General features: G+C 41.0%; 1 protein-coding gene and 2 non-coding genes across 4 annotated transcripts in view; 2 read left to right on the plus strand and 1 right to left on the minus strand.

Moving 5' to 3' along the window:
* ACAA2 (acetyl-CoA acyltransferase 2) overlaps positions 1 to 8,421 on the minus strand; it is a 33,362-nt gene extending 24,941 nt beyond the window's left edge. Inside the window, exons 1-2 of one of the 2 annotated variants that reach the window (XM_058557080.1) lie at positions 8,026 to 8,419; positions 1,934 to 2,100 (exon numbers count right to left, since the gene is read on the minus strand). In XM_058557080.1, coding sequence (XP_058413063.1) covers positions 1,934 to 2,100; positions 8,026 to 8,041 — 183 coding nt within the window. In that variant the 5' untranslated portion in view covers positions 8,042 to 8,419. Of the gene's footprint in view, positions 1 to 1,933; positions 2,101 to 8,025 lie in introns of both variants that reach the window. The other variant, XM_058557081.1, reaches the window with a different exon arrangement.
* A 308-nt stretch (positions 8,422 to 8,729) lies between these two features.
* Positions 8,730 to 8,873, plus strand: LOC131415527 (small Cajal body-specific RNA 17). Its single transcript, XR_009222492.1, has one exon. It is a non-coding gene; the product is annotated as a small Cajal body-specific RNA 17 (non-coding RNA).
* A 78-nt stretch (positions 8,874 to 8,951) lies between these two features.
* LOC131415526 (small Cajal body-specific RNA 18) lies at positions 8,952 to 9,022 on the plus strand. Its single transcript, XR_009222491.1, has one exon. It is a non-coding gene; the product is annotated as a small Cajal body-specific RNA 18 (non-coding RNA).
* Positions 9,023 to 17,505: the final 8,483 nt, after the last annotated feature.

Genomic DNA, 17,505 nt, shown 5'->3' on the forward strand with positions numbered 1-17,505 from the left:
AGGAGACCCAGAACAGCCAAAACAATCTTGAAGGATTCTGAAGAGGAGGCCTCACATTTTCTGATTTCAAAAATTACTACAAAGTAATGGTAATCAAGACAGTGTGGAACTGACATAAAAAGGAGAGACATACAGATGAAAAGAATAGAACTGGAAGTCTAAAAATAAAATCAAATGTCTGTAGTCAATTGATTTTTAATAAAAGTGCCAAGACCATTCAATGCGGAAAAGAATAGTCTTTTCAACAAATGGTGTTGGGACAACTGGGTAGCCACACACAAAAGAATAAAGTTGGACCCATACCTGAAAACATATTCAAAAATTAAATCAAAATGAATCAAAGACGTAAATGTAAGAACTAAATCATAAAACCCTTAGAAGAAAACATAAGGGTAAATATTCATGACCTTGGATTTGGAAATGAATTCTTAGACCAAAAGCATGAGCAACAACAACAAAAAAATAAATTGAGCTTCATCAAAATTAAAAACTTCCATACTTTAAAGGACACTATCAAAAAATAAAATTATAACAGAATGGAAGAAAATGTTTGCAAATCATATATCTGATGAGTGACTTGTATCTAGAATATATAAAGAACTCTTATGACTCAATAATAAAAAGACAAATAACCCAATTAAAAAATGGGGAAAGAATCTGAATAGATATTTCTCCAAGAAAGATACAGAAATGGCCAATAAACACAAGAAATGATGTTCAACATCATTTTTCATCATGGAAAGGCAAATCAAAACCACAATAAGATACTACCTCATATTTGCTAGGATGGCTATAATCAAAAAGACACACAATTACAAGTGTTGACAAAGATGTAAAGAAAATGGCAACTTCATACATTACAGATAGGAGTGTAAAATGTAGCAGATGCTTTGGAAAACAGTCTGAAAGTTCCTGAAACAATTAAACATAGAGATACCATATAACCCAGCAATTCCACTCCTAGGTATATACCCAAGAAAAATGAAAATCTATGTCTACACAAAAGCTTGTACATGATGTTCAAAGCAGCATTACTCATAATAGCTAAAATGTGGGAACAACCCAAGCGTCCATCAATTGAATAATGGAAAAACAAAATGTGGTATATCCATACTATGGAATATTATTCTGCCATAAAAATGAATGAAGTGCTCCACACTCCACTGCAAACAGAATCAGTCCTTGGTAGAAGCAAAATTTCTGAGCCATCTAGAGCCAGGGGTGGGGACAGCTGCACACCTCTTTCTGAGCCTTATCCCAGTTCCAAAAGCTGAGCACTTGGTGGAGAGGGTGGCAACAGCCTCATGTCTTCTCAGCCTGCTTCTCTCAGTACGGAACAAGCACCTTACGAGCCAGGAGAACAGCGATTAGGGCCCCAGTTCTCTCAGTGGCAATGCACTCAACGTAGAACCTCCACCTCACCAATGAGGGCTGGGAGGAAGGGAGCCCCCACCTCTCAGCCATACTTTGATATTTTCCTCAACAAACACTGACCAAGCTCTTACTGCGTGTAATAAATTATGGGAGATGTGTTGTATTGCTTGGCTTTGCTATCCTCCTTAGGTAGCACACAGAGAGAACCAATTAACTTCACATAAGTCAAGGAGATTAATCTACTATTTAAGCAGCAATGAATCAAATCATTATGTTGCACACCTAAAACTAATACAATGCTATACGTCAATTATATCTCAATAAAACTGAAAAAAAGAAAAAGAAAAAGAACTAAGTCATGAAATGTTTTCCAAATCAGATAGTTTCCAGAATATATGTTCCTTTGAATTATGTATGCCATTGCTTTTGGAGTCTGAGGATTACCCAAATTATAAATACCTTTAACTGTTATTAACTAGTTCACCATTATGACATCTTAAAAAAATTATTTTTAGAAATTCACTCACAGGAGTGAATACCATCCTTCTGCCCTACTAACCTGCAAGACATTGCCTACAACGACACTGTCAACAATCTCAGGCGAGACTTTGCCAGCAGACAAGGCAGCCTTGGCAGCAAATTCAGTCAAGTCAATAGCTGTGAAGTCTTTCAGAAGACCTCCATAAGCTCCAAAGGGTGTTCGCTTAGCAGCAACGATGAACACACCTATTGCAATGAGGAGAAATTTGTAAGTAAGTACAGGTTAGTCAATATCCCTAACGTGCTTTAAATAACCTCCCTGTGAAAACTTAAGTACAACTTTCAATTAGATAACTGAAAATCGTTGTCACATAATAATACATAGAACGACTCACACTCATAGAAGCAGTCTTAAGAGTTATCAATTTGACCAATACCTATATGCAAGCACCAAGAACTGAAATGTTTCTTCTATGTGCTGGAGCATGTTGCCTAGTCATAGAATCAAAGACTCTCCCAACTAGAAGGTCCCTTAAGGTTGTTTGAGGGCAACCACTCACTCTGTAAGAACTTCCTCTAGAAAATTCCTGACAAGAGGCTCTCTCTAACCTCTGCTAGAAAACTTTCAGTAAGAAGGCATACTCTACTGGGTGAAAGAGCATGCCCATAAATAGACAACATAAACCAATAACTTTTCCTCAAGCTGAGCTGGCTTGGCTTACCAAGTTTTCCATCCACCAATTCTAGTTCTATACAAATGCATCCCAAAGTCAGACAGATGTATAGTTTCTAGAATATACGCTGCTTTGAATCTGAATTATATATGCCACTGCTTCTGGAGTTACAGGATGATTCAAATTACAAATTTCAAATAACATGAACTATTATCTTTTAGATAGAATATAATCGAATAAATGGGCCTTAGAATAAAATAGGCAAAACAGGTCACTTTTTACACGGGTAGCCCCTCCAGTATCTGGAGTCAGCTAACCTGTAAAATTCCCCAGACTTAATGACTTTTTTCTCAGGTAAATAAGAAGGATTCTTTCAACAGTTCTTCATTTTACATTAATTCTGGTTGTCTTCCTCTAAAGACACTCTAGCTTGCTATATCCTATTATAATGTGTCACTTAGAATATAACCAAGTTTCCTGCATTTGACCTAACCACAAAGATACAGACGAATCATCTACACACCTATCAACACAAAGTAAGACTACAAGTTTTCAGTATCAGTATTAGTTCAACTGGTGTCTGCACAAATAAATAAAAATTGCCCCTTCCCAAGGCACTCTCTACTGCCACCTACCAAAAAAAAGTTATGATTATACAAATCTACAATGACTATGATGTGAGAGGCACCCACTAGAGTTGTACAGTGCAAAACCTGCACATCAGGAAGCAGCACTGGTTATAGCAGTTTCATCACACTAACATTTACTAGGTACCTACTAAGTACTAGAAATTTCACCACTTATGTAATATCTAATCTTCCCAACAACTCTGCAAGGTAAGTATTACAGCTAACACATAGAGGGCACTTACTATATCACAGACTTCACGTTTTGCGCTTTGCATACACTAATTCTCCCTAAAACAATCTAAGCACACATTTCCACATCTTGTCAAGAAACTATGGAACTTTCTTTTTTTTTTTTTGGAGAGGAAGATTAGCCCTGAGCTAACATCTGTTGCCTAATTAAAATAACAATGAGATACCATTATACAACTACTAGAATGGCCAAAATCTGGAACACCGACAACACTAAACGCTGGTGAAGATGTGCAGCAACAGAAACTCTCATTCACTGCTGCTGGGAATGCAAAATGGTACAGCCACTTTGGAAGACAGGTTGGCATTTCTTACACAATTAAAACTAAATGTATTTTACCCACATGATCCAGTAATCATGCTCCTTTGTATTCATTCAAATGAATGAAATTGAAAACTTATATCCACAAACAAAGCTGCACATGAATGTTTATAGCAGCTTTATTCATAACTGCCCAAACTTGGAAGGAATCAAGATATCCTTCAGTAGGTGAAAGAATAAACAAACTGTGGTACATCCATACAATGGAATATTATGCAGCAATAAGAAGAAATGTGCTATCAAGTCATGAAAAAACATGGAGGAAACTTACATGCATACTGCTAAGTGAAAGAAGCCAATCTGAAAAGGTTTCATACTGTATGATTCCAACTACATGACATCTGGGAAAGGCAAAACCATGGAAGCAGTAAAAAGATCAGCGGTTGCCAGGGGTTGAGAGTGGGGGAGGGAAGGAGAGATGAACAGGTTGGGCATAGTGGAATTTTAGGCAGTGAAACCACTCTTTATGATACTGTATTGGTAGCTATATGTCTATTCATTTGTCAAAACCCATAGAACTACACAAAACAAAGAGTGAATCTTAACGTAAACTATGGACTTTAGTTAATAATAATGTATCAATATTGGCTCATCAATTATAACAAATGTACCACACTAATGCAAGGTATTAATAATAGGGGATACTAGGGTGAAGTAAGGGGGTAAATGTGAATGCTCTGTACTTTCTGCTCAGTTTTTCTATGAACTTAAAACTGCTCAAAAAAAAAAGTTTATTAATTCAAAAAAAGGCAGATAGAAAAAAAATATGGCAGAACCTCAAGGACTGACAACTTAACTGGCATCACAGAAGGAGAGGAAAGAGAATGCATAAAAAAAATATTTGAAGAAATAATACCTGAAAATTCTCCAAATTTGAGAAAAGACATAAATTTACAGATCCAAGCTGACAAGAAACTTTCAGATATTGAGGTATATGGGGTAGCTATTCTGGTTTAAACCTGATTTGGCCTGAACTAAAGAAGCCTGATTTATGGCCTATCAAACATACATTATACATCTGCTTTAACTATTAAAAAAAAGAATGCATTAAGCATTATCTCAACATAAAAGAATGCACTCTCTTAAGACAAGAATGCATACTTCCCCTACTACAATGCCAGTATCAGTAATGCCCTATCCGTAAGGCCAGTATTGGCACTCCTGAAGATAAGTTCCCTTTCCTGGACATCGGGGTCATGTTGACCTGCTAATTTGCAACTGAATACCTCTTTGAAACTTTGATGAATATGTATCCTGGGTGTGTTTCATGTACGTTCTTTGTTCTAAAAAGGTATAAAACTGTACTGAAAACCATGGTTCTCCAGGATGCTTTCTTTCCTTGTGGAAACTGCCTTCCAGGCTTACTGGCTCAAGCAAAATTTACCTTCTCTCTCCTATCTCTAATATGGTTATTGGTTATTTGTGTCAACAAAGTTCAGTAAACCCGCAAATAGAATAAATGCAAAACACACACACTCACTCGCCTTGGCACATCATCGTCAAAATTCTGAAAACTAAAGATAAAGCAATAATCTCAAAAGCCAGAAAAACTGACATATTCCCATATATGGAAATGAGTCAAACAACCATTGACTTATCAGAAATAATGCAGGCTAATTTCACTTGTTTCTCCATAAATTTCCTTTCATGAGTTTCTCCCCAATACTTCATAATCTTAGAAAGCATTTTTGTGTGGGGATGTGCTAATGGTGAAATATGAGATATCTACAGGAGTCTGTGTGTGAAGATGAAAACAAAAGCATGAACTTGCCCCTTATTTATAACATCTCTGCTTACTTGGTGCTCCCAGACCGTAAAGGTTAGCTTGACTAAGGGTAAAACTGAACTAATATAATTATTTTGAATGGGGAAAATGCTATTAAATATATTTTAAGAAATAATCTGGGACGTGCAAGTCCAAAGACTAGATAATTTAAAGGTTTTTTTCTTGTAATTGCATAAACCAGATACCATGTCAATAATTATTTGATCTGATATCAATTTTATGTAAATGTCACAAGGTCTAAAACTTAACAATCTTTAACGCCAAACTAAAATCTTGTTTATTTTAAAAGGCTCTGAAAATTCAGAAGCTAAAGATTTCCAAAGACAGTGAAAAGACATATTAATCCAGTGCACTGTGAGTCAGAAACGCCAAGGGCCTGGCAAGGTGTGCTGATGTGACCGCACAGGTAAAACAACACTAGAGGAGAAATAGGAACTCTGCCTTCCTTTCTATTACATTGTTAGGTAAAAGCAACTGGGATGAGTGCTAACAAAAACCTGGGGGATTGCTTCTTCTTGCTGACAGAAATGTGATAAGTTAATGACAAGCTTTACCAAAGTCAATTATGCTCCCATTCAGATGTGTCCTCTTCCCTACAATAACCAGTCACATGTTCCTCTCTCTTATCCACTGGCCCTGCAAGCACTTCGTATGCTACTTGAAAGAAGCACATATCTAGTGTATTCTAACTAGCCTATAAACAGTCACTATTTGAAGCTCTAAAGGCTTGGTTTGTAGTCAGAGCCACCAACTACCTGTTAATGCCTACTGTTACAGGCAAGCCATTTTACCTTTCTAGACATCAGTGTCCTCATCTGTAAAATAGGGAAATAGGTAAAAATATGATCACTAGCTCTAATACCATAGTAAACTGTATCACAAATTTATAAACTTTATACTTCCTTAATACAGATGTTGATGTACATTGTTTCCTTACTGGGTTCATAGTTTTCATCAAATTTTCAAAGGGGTCTATATTACAAGAAAATGGTAAGAACCACTGATAAAATATTAAACAGAGAAATCAATGAAAATATTATTTCCTTTTAAAAAAGAAAGCTCATTACAATACAGCTTTTAAATAAATTGGGTTTTCTGAACACATTGTCTAAAAAAAATCAACATGCAGCTTTATTAAGCAAACGTAGTAAATTCAGAGTTGGAAAGAGCACTGACAAATTAAATCCAATTGTAGTAGGCTATATACACTACATTTTGCCCTACAATACCTATTTTTCACTTGAACTGTTCCCATGCCATTTTGGCTCTTCTGAGCTCCAGATCCCCCTAACCAACTACCCACCTGACATCTCCACTTGGGTGCCTCAATCTGCTCTTCCAAATCTATTCCTTCCCCAGTTTTCCTCACTCCCTAAGCGGTACCATCATGAACACAACTCCTCAAACCAGAAACCTTAAGTCATTCCTGACATTTCATTTTCACTGACCTGACACATCCAACCTCTCACCAAATTCTATCAAATCCATTTCTAAATCTATCTCAAATCATCCCTCCCCCTTTTTCTCAACTCCACTGCCCCCCACTGGAGGCAAAACCATCATTTGCTGTTGCCTGGATCTCTGTCTTTGATTCCTAAATGGTCTTAAATTCTCCTCATTGCTACACAGACAGCCTCATAGCCCAGAGGATATCACGGCAGAGTGGAAATCAGATCCTGTCATCTCCCTACTTTAACGCCTTCTATTGCCTTCCACTGAATTTAGAATAAAACCCCACCTCCTTCACAGAGCCCACAGGGCCCTGGACTACCAGAATGTTGGTTCTTAGATCGTGCCAAGAGTTTTGCTACCTCAGAGCCTTGATATAAATTGTTCTATCTGAATGTTCTTCAAAGGACACATTAAATGAGGACAAGCTTTCACATCCTTAAAAACAAAACTCCATTGACTTGACCACGTTATGAAAAGGGAGTTTACATTTTTTTTAAGTTAAAAATCCTAGAATTTATGTACTTAGTGACTCTACTTTCCTGGAGTCACTCAAAAGAATGCAAAGGGGAGGGAATAAGACAGGTCTTCCAATAGAACGCCACCAAACATTCTGGGGGAGCAGGTTACTCGGGCAGAAATTCCCTGGCGACCCGAAGAGAACATCCATTCCTCCCCGGACCTCGCCCACCCGCGACCAAGTCCGCGAAGCCCTCCTCCGGCCCAGGCCGCCTCGCGCTTATGGCGCCCGCCCAGCTTTCCCAAGAGCTGAACTCCAACTCGGTGGGTCACCACTGCGCGAAGAAAGGGAATGACCTGCAAGGTCAGAAGCAAGCAAACCCTGGTCTCAACGCTCAACTGGAAACTGCAGCGAAATCACTGTCGTCAGCGCCTTGCAAGTAGGTTTTCTCCTCAACCCCAACCGTCCTTCCGGGCTGGGTTTTTATCAAGTCCGCTTTATGGCTGATGAGACCCCCGACTCTCCGCCGAGACGGGACGCGAGGCCCGGCCTGGGAGGGCAAGGCCCCGAGGGGCGAGGAGAGGCGGGGCGGCGGCGCTCACCTCGGAGCAGGGCCATGGCGGCGCAGGGCTTCTCCGGCTACGCAGGGAGGCCACCGGCCGTCACTCCATCCTTAAGGGTCGAGGGGCGGCGCCCTGCGAGGCCGCGCCCCCGCCCTTTCACCTTCTCTCCGGCCCGCCGGGCCCGCCCGCGGCCTCCCCCGGCCGACCGGAGCTCCTCTCCCTCGCGTCACCCCGTGGGAACCAAAGGTACCAAAACTCGCCCCGGATTCGGGCCGTGGAGGAGGGAGCGTTCCTTGCGAGCGGATTTTTGCCTCACATTATTTTTAGAGACTTTACCTCTGTTTCCAAATCGAGAGAATGATTTGACTCTACCCTATCCATCCTATCCCTGCTTGTATAAATCCCCCCCCAACAAGTAATCAACTTTCCCCTTCATCCTCGCCAGAGGGTTCTTTTACACACCAGCCTACACGACCCCACGCCAAGATGACGCCAAGACGCCGAAAGCAGAAGTGGCTTGAGGGAGGCGGGGAGTGGGCGGGGGCGGGGCGCCGAGGAAGGCGCGAGAGGATTGGCTGAGCCTCTCCCGCAGGGCTGCGGTGGGCGGCTGCGCAGACCCGGGGCGGAGGCCGCGTCCGTCTGGCGGGCTTGGGGGCGGGGGCGCGGGGTCTTGCACGCGGTGCCGGGTGGGGGCGGTAAGGTTGGCATGTCAGGCGTGCTTAGATTGTTGTAGGGCAGGGTTGCCCTTTGGTCCTCGATGCAGCCCCTGGATGAGCTTGCAGTATTTTCCTTATATGATCAGGCCCCATTGCTGGCGGCGCCGCTTGCCTGGAGCCTGAGAGGATTATGAAAATATGTCAGGCGAGGTGGGCCCGGGGGACCGGGGGCGGGGAGATTAGGGGCAGCGGGTTAGGCTAGAGATCAAGGAGGCTTAGGGAGGCCTCTGCCGCTGTAACTGTGAACCCTGGTCAATGATGACCTGACCACTGCGCAATCTGAGTTCTAAGAACCAGTGATGGAGTGTGTACTGAGACCGGGCCAGCAGAGACGCGGTGGATCCGCAGGGCCAGTGCTCCGAGGTGGGCCAGGCTGCCTTCGGCTTGGTTCCCGTCGGTGTGGGAAGGGGTGGTGGGTGACCTTGAGGTTTTGTGTGAGCCGTCAGGGGATGCCTGCCCTAGACTCCTGCTTTTCAAACGCGTTGGTGGCCCTCACTCAATGTGTGTGTTTGTTTATTAAATCCAGCCTTTTTATTATGAAAACTTTAGGACATACAGAAATGTGGAAAGACTTCTCCGTGAACTCCCACGTATCCACCACCTATACGCTACAGTTGTTAACATTTTGCCGTATTTGCTATATCACATCTGTCCAACTGGTTTTCCATCAAACCACTTTTTTCTTTTCAGTTAGGAAGAGTGGCCCTGAGCTAACATTTGTTGCCAATCTTCCTCTTTTTGCTTGAGGAAGATTGTCCCTGAGCTCACATCTGTGCCATCTTCCTTTGTTTTATATGTGGGACACTGCCACAGCATGGCTTGATGAGCTGTGTGTAGGTCCACACCCAGCATCCGAACCTGAGAACCCCAGGCTACCAAAGTAGAGCCTTCAAACTAAAGCACTGCGCCACCCAGCTGGCCCCCACCTTGTTTTTTTAAATGTAGATCTTTAGTACAGTTCACTCTATGAACGCTTTGGCTTAGGTCCATATTTTCAGCTCTTAGGACAAAATTTCCATGCAGCCAAATGTACAAATCTTAAATTGGATGAGTTTCATAAATGTATACACTCATAACCCAAACCACTATCAGCTATCAAAATATAATTAGAACATGTCCATCATCACAGAAAATTACTTCATTCCTCTTCCCACCCTCCATCTCCCAGTGACTCATTGTTCTGTTTTTCTATCTATCTATTGCAATTTGACCCTCTGGTTTATTCCTTTTCTTCTTTCTGTTGCTTTAATTTGAGGGAATGCAGGACACTGACGGTCAATTCAATACACAGGTAAGTTCTGAGGGTTATTAACTTTAAAAAATATGTAAACTACTTTTTCACAACAAGTGTATATGGTCAAGGGAATTCTGATGATGAGTAGTGTTAAAAAAACAAAACTCACCAGGGTAAATTTGAAGACCTAATTGGCTTTATTAGGCAATTCATGAACCAGGCAGTGTCCCATCTAGCAAGCAGAGAGATACTCTGAGGAGTTATACAAAATGGAATGTTTTTATAGGCAGAAAGAAGGTAGGGCAAGAAGGTATTAATAAAAGAAAAGAAAGAGTTCTTTTTAGGCGGGGCAGTGGGGGAGGGAATGGCAAGGGTTTTATCAGGCAGATGACCTCACTACTGCTAATCGGGTAGTATGATTCAGATTGATTGCTCAAAGGTTGAAAACTGCAATCAAGTCTTGGTTTGCATCATGGGGGCCTTTTTTGGGCCTGTTATTTCTTTTTTTAACAGTAGATCAAGGCTTCTCACATACCAGATGACGATTTTTTCCACCTGCGTCTTCTGAGCGATGAACAGGGTGTGATAATAAAAGCTGGACACTGTGAACCCAGCATTGTGCCAGGCACTCACATACACTGTTTATAATTTGTATACCCAGGGGACATAACAGTTATTATATAAAATAGAATAACATTTGTCGACTGAAAGAAGGAGTCTGGGTGATATTAGTGAAGGAGCTTATTCAATAATCAGCGTGAAGACTTCGAACCCCGGGAAACCAGTTCAGCAGAGCGCTCTGATGGAGTTGCCCCGAGGGGTGTGAGTCTAAGTGCAGTTTATATCTCTTTCACAAACAGTGTACGTGCAGGGAAGAGGAAAAGAAAAAAACTTACAACTAGATTTCAAAATAAAGGGGCGGAGTACCTCTGGCCTTTTCTCTAGCTTATACATTGAAGGTAAGATAGACAAGAATTTCTCGGTTATACATCAAACAAGTTCAGAGATGCTGATGTTATCTATGTGGAGGGAGCCAAGGACCAGAGTTGTTAATTATTCCCTCAATCTCTAAGAAATGCTGCTGGGAAATGTGAGGCAAGGTACGTCTTTATCTCTTCCTGTTCTGGATCTGTCCAGCTGGCATCTTCAGTCATGACGTGTGGGGGTGCAAGGTCACTTTGACACAGACTGAGGATGGCCTGCAAGGCTGCTTCAGAGTACAGCATGGATTTGTATTGTACTGACTTAAAGCCTGTGCAGTTTGTTGCTAGATTCTCGCATTAGAGAGGGGTCCCAAACATCTGTCCACATGTACAATTCATACACATCAGACAAATCCAAGTTGAGGGATGTTCTGCAACCTCATGAAATAGGTGGGATTTTTTTCTTTCTAATTTTATGGATGAGAAAGCTTAGGCCCAGAGAAACCAAAGAACTTGCCAAGGCCTCAAATCTAGAACATTGCTGAATAAGAATTTTGAACACTTGATAGTCAGACGCCAAGGTCCATGTTGTCTCGGGGCTTATGGGATGTGGAATATAGGAGTGGAGATAGAAAAACGGACAGGTAGCATTAACTAAGGTGTATGTTACACAAAATAGGAAAGGAGGTAAATGTTAAGTGAATCTTCTTTGGAGGACAAAATAAAGTATTTGGGAAGAAACCTTGGTAAGGATAAATTTCTATACTTGGCAGTTGGTGGCTTAGGTTCATAAGCTTTATTTGCTTTTTGGTGGGGATGTGTGTGAGATAAAGTGTGGCTTCAGGTAGGTAGAGAAGTGAGGCAATATGTTACTACTGAATCAGCCCTTCTCAAGGGTTCCTACAGAAAATGATTTGAGTGACTATTTTCTCAATTATCTCAACGATGGTACAGAACTAGTCTCTTTATCAAGAACGAACATCTTTCCCTCTGGTTTCATTGGCCAGAATTGAGTTGTATGCCCATGCCATAGCTGCAAAAGCAGCTTGGAAAACAGGTATCTGACCTTTTCAGCTTCTATCTTGGAAAGCAGGTTCTGCCAGTAAGGATGGAAGCTAGAAAACGCTGTTGGGTAGGTGACCATCAGTGTCAGCCACAAAGGCCTTTATTAGCAATTAGGTAGTAGACTTTCATACAGCCTGCACCCTCTCATATTGCATATTGATGTCTCTAAATTGCTATGATGAATTTGGACTTTCATATTTTAGCCCATGATTGAGAATTTGGAGCTCTAGCCTTTTGGCACTACCTGTCAAGCAAGAGTTCTGCTTTAGCAGTGTCCTTTCATTGGAAACACAGAACTGTTTGTGTGGTTAGTGGACATTTGGTCTTGTCCAAAATGTCCGTGGAGACATTGGGTCCATGCCAAATGGTTCTTGTCAAAAATGTGCATGCATAGAAAATATCCCTGGGTTCAAATAGCCCATAACGTTTCTTATACTTTTGGTTTGTGGGATTAATACATAAAAAAACTACCATGTTTTATTGATCTAATAATTGTGTTGTGACTGTATTGCCAATAATAACCCTTCTTGCCTCGGTAGCCTAGTTGGTAATGGCACACAGTGTTAGGTAGATGGGTGGGGGTTTGAATCTTGCAGAAAAGCAGGATTTATATTAACTATGTGCACTGAGGAAGAGTCCTAGGGTTAGAGAAATGCACAGAGGACAACAAGTCGAGGATGGGATCTCGTGATGCATGGTGTGTTAATATGTCCCTGGACGTTTGGTTGGATGTGGCTGGGTCATTCAGTAAGGCTGGAGTTTGAAAGGGGGAGCTTGGTCAGCGAATGCATTGAGGTAAGCACTTTATAGAGCATCTTGCTTGGGAGGAGTGAGAACAGGTGTGGTTCTCCTGCCACATAGCAGTCAGATGTAATAGCTGCCGTGAAGGGGGTACCAGTCATCTAATTAACACCCCTACAACTATCCCATTGCCTGGGGCTGCTTGGCAGTGTTTCCCTTGAATGATGTCCTATAGAGGTATGATTGTGGTAGACCGAAAGAAGTGTCTGCCACTATTTGGAGAGGTTTTAGTGGGTGTGACTCCCACACTTAGCTGCCTATCATTGTGGACCACCATGCCCTTGTCTGGTGCCTACCTACCGGCTAATCCAGCCTGGCTGAACTGGGTGTCAAATCCATAAGACATTAGTAAGGTTTCTCCTACCAGTAAACCAGCGACCATCAGTTAGATGGCTGCAAAAAAAAATAAATAAATAACCCTTCTTCTGTTGTTTGGCAATATAACATCTTTATTTGAAATTGTCAACAGAATATGACAGAAATAGTATACTCACAAAAAGAAAAGCCAATGCTACATTATAATGGTTTTTGTTACCATTTCCATTCTTTTAACAGAGATAAAAGTAAATGGTACTGATGCTGTGAGGAGAGGAGAATCTGCAATGCCCAATGTACAGCTCCTCAGGATTTGGGTAACATCACAAGCATTCAAGATGGGACAGGAAAGTATCAGCACAGCATTAGTGTTGAAGGGGAAGGAAGGAAAACTCTGAATAGGTTAAAACAACATGCAGAAGAAGAGCAAAAGCAATGCCATCTCAGGTACTTCGAAGAACTCTCCATGATATTCATGATGAAGAGGTCCTGTTAATGCTACCAAAAAGGACTCATTAAAGATGCAAGTAAATAGAATTCAAAACAATCTACCTCCACATCCAACTTCATTGCATGGAATTGAAATTCCATAGGAGTATAAAGTGACCGGACATGGGGAACCATTTATGCATGATTTCAGTGCTCAAGATGACAAAAGAATTCTTATTTATACAACTTATGACAGTATTCAATATTTAAGTGCCAATACCACATTATTCAGTGATGGCACCTTTAAGACGGCGCCAACACAGTTCACTCAGTTATTTACTGTGCATGGTGTAGTATTGGGTTATACTATGCCATTGATTTATGCACTAACAATGAAAAGGCGAGAAGATACTTACAGATATATATATATATATATATATATATATATCTATATATGAGAAAGTACTGGCATTTGGATGGAAAAGAAATCTCAACATTAACCCTTCATTGTGTATGATGGATTTTGAGATTGCAAATATGAATGTGACTTGACTACTCCTACCAAATGGACAAGCAAAAGGATGCTTGTTTCGCTTTTGACAATCACTGTGGCAAAAAATAACTTCTTTAGTTCTAACACACAAATATGTGAGAACAGAAAGTAACACCTGTAAGTGTGCATCCATGTTGTTTGGAGTTTCATTTGTGTCTTTGGAAGATGTAAATGAAACTTTTGAGTACATTGTGGAGAATGCAGAATAAAATTTAGATAACCTAATGAGTGATTTTAAGAGAGTATATGTCTGTGGAAGGCGTGACAGGGGCAGAAGAGAACTGGAAGCTCCAGGATTTCCACCAGAAACTTGGAATGTTTATACAGCAATACTGAATGGTGATTACAGGACAAACAACGCAGTGGAGGCTGGTAAGCAAATTTCAAAAGCTGATGGTAGTGCATAATCCTTCAATTTGGAGATTTATTGGAGTGTTAAAAGATGAACAGCAAAGCAATGAACAAGTTATCACCCAGGTTCTTGGTGGTCACACTCAAATACGGCCACCAACTTCACAATGATACCAACAAAATCAAATTTGTATAACAGAAATTGTTAACAGATATATCAAATGTAGAGCCAATAATCAGGTCGATATATACTTTTTTTTTTTTTGAGGAAGATTGGCCCTGAGCTAACATCTGTTGCCAATCTTCCTCCTTGTTTCCTTTTTTCTCCCCAAAGCCCCAGTAGATAGTTGTATGTCATAGTTGTACATCCTTCTAGTTGCTCTATTTGGGACGCCGCCTCAGCATGGCTTGATGAGCGGTGCGTAGGTCCACACCCAGGATCCGAGCCAGTGAAACCCAGGCCATCGAAGTGGAGCATGAGAACTTAACCAAGCCGGCCCCCAGGTCAATATACACTTGAGAGCAATTGCTCGTCGACTTAAGAGTAACCCTGCCGAACTTCATGACGAAGAAGAATAAGAATAAATGTGAAATCCACAATTCATCATGAATTACAATATAATAATGTAAATAAAATTTTAATGATGTTAAATGTATTATTTAAGGAATTATAGACCAAATGTCTCAGTGGACGTTTTAGACAGGACCAAATATCAAGGACCTATGACCTTTTTGGTGTTGACTAAAAGTCTCCATGGATGTTTTGGATAGGACCAAATGTCCTGCAAAGGTTTGTGCAATTGCTTAGATTTGGTATTGAATTCTACATTAATATTTATCAAAAAGGAGTGGAAAATAGACAAAAATGCTGCTAAGTGGGTGTAGTTCCCCGGTACACGGGAGGCAGTCAATAATTATTTGTGACATTGAAAAATACTACTCATAATAAAATTGAAACCAAAATGGAATTCTTTACATGAGCCAAAATCAACACATTTTATCTTAAGTTAACACTCAATGGACTTAAGCCAGTCAACTGTTTTGTAATGAAGAAAATAAATATTTGAGAACATATGTGACGTGAGTTATGCCTAAATGTGGAGTAACAGTGGTGGAGGAAATAAATAGATCTTTAAAAGTTATGGGTTTTTCCATTAAAACTTTCTAATAGTCCAAATACAGAGAAGACTCTTGGTCTGTAGAACTATTGATTAGGGATAAAATGTCCTTTAATGAGAGAAGGCAGGTTCTATTCAATTTGTTCTTCACATATTTATTAAGAAAACTTAAGATACCATTGCTATCACAGTTTCCTATTCAATACCCTGTGAATCACCAGCAGCAAGTCATTCCAGGTTTACTCTAATTAGAAATCTAATTTACATTTATAAAAACATGTAAATATATGGAAGGATATTTACATAGTCTCAAAGTATCACAAAGAGCAAAAGATACTTTTACAATAGAGAAATCTTGTGGGTATTTACCCCTTAACCAAATGATCAAGCTTAACATTACCAATAATGGGACAAACTGACATCACACACCCCCTTGATGCATTGAGAAGGATGCAACCTCAGTTATGTAGGGTTTCTCCAAAACATGTCTGACTTGAATCTAATCATAAGGAAACAATCCGACAAATCCAAATTGAGGAACATTCTGCAAAACAACTGATCTGAACTCTTCAAAAATGTTGATGTGAAAAACAAAAGGCTGTGCATGGTAACAGATTAAAGGAGACTAGAGATGTGACAGTTAAATGTGATGTGGGATCTTTAATTGGAACCTGGATGAAACAACAACAACAACTCTAATCTAAAGAACAGGATTGGGACAATTGGGGGACCTTTAATATAAATTACATGAGATAGTAGTATTGACGTTACTTTTCCTGATTATGTTAATTATATTGTATTTCATTGGGAGATTTTTCTTTGTTTTTAGGAGATACATGCTGAAGTATTTAGAGGGGAAGAGTCATGATGTCTGCAACTAATTCTCAAATGACTCAGAAAAAAAATGCATACATGCCCCGTGGCGTAGCAGTTAAGTTCACGCACTCTGCTTCAGCTGCCCAGGCTTTGCTGGTTTGCATCCTGGTTGCATACCTATGCACCACTCATCAAGCCATGCTGAGGTGGCATCCCACATAGAGCAACTAGAAGGATGTACAGCTATGACATACAACTGTCTACTGGGACTTTGGGGAGAAAAAAGGAAAAAAAGGAGGAAGATTGGCAACAGCTGTTAGCTCAGGGCCAATCTTCCTCAAAAAAAGAAAAAAATGCATACAAATACACTGGCCGAGAAAGAAATATGGCAAAATATTACCAATTAGGGAATCTAAATGAAGAATATTTGGTTGTTCACTGTTTTATTTTTTTGAACTTTTCTGTAGATTTTTAACTTTTCAAACTAAAAATTAGAAGGAAAAGTATCTTTCAAGCAAGCTACATAATTACCTGAAATAGGGAGTGATGTCAGCAACACGGCAGAGTGAGCTGTTCCCTTTGTCTCTCCCCCTTCGAACAACAACTAAAAGGACATTCATTGATCAGCAGAGGATACCCACACAGCACATCAGGACGCCTGAGAGACCCGAGCAGATGTACATTTGAAGTTAGATGGACTACCCCCTAAGGAGGTGGTGGAGATAGGTGAGTATCCCCTGGACCCCAGGCAGCCCAGCGCACGTGTGTGGCTACTTTCCCGGAGTGACCATAGCACCTCTGCAGCCCCTAGGGTGGGAGCGTGCCTCAGTGCCGCTTTGGAAACAGGTGACGGCAGCCCTGAGCCCCCGTGTGATCACTTCCCCATCTGGTGGGAGAGTCCTCAGGGCCACACAGCCCACAGAGAGTGGCGCAGGCTTGGACCCAGTGGGGAAGCCCTGCCTATCAAGCACAAAGGCCGGTGTGATCTAGGAGCAGAGGGCGGCTGAGATCCCAGTCCAGGCAAACAAGCTCCCAGCTGCCATGAATACCCATAGCACCACTGCAGTAAGCATGTCTTGGAGGGACTGTGGGAGCAGGCGACAGTAGCCCTGAGGCCCCGTGTGATCACTCTCTGTCGAGTGGGAGAAACCACTATCCCACTGTGGTCCCAGGGAGTGGCTTTGGCTCAGTCCCAGAG

This window comes from Diceros bicornis, chromosome 16, assembly GCF_020826845.1.
Source record: "Diceros bicornis minor isolate mBicDic1 chromosome 16, mDicBic1.mat.cur, whole genome shotgun sequence".
In the NCBI taxonomy this organism is placed as follows: Eukaryota; Metazoa; Chordata; class Mammalia; order Perissodactyla; family Rhinocerotidae; genus Diceros; species Diceros bicornis.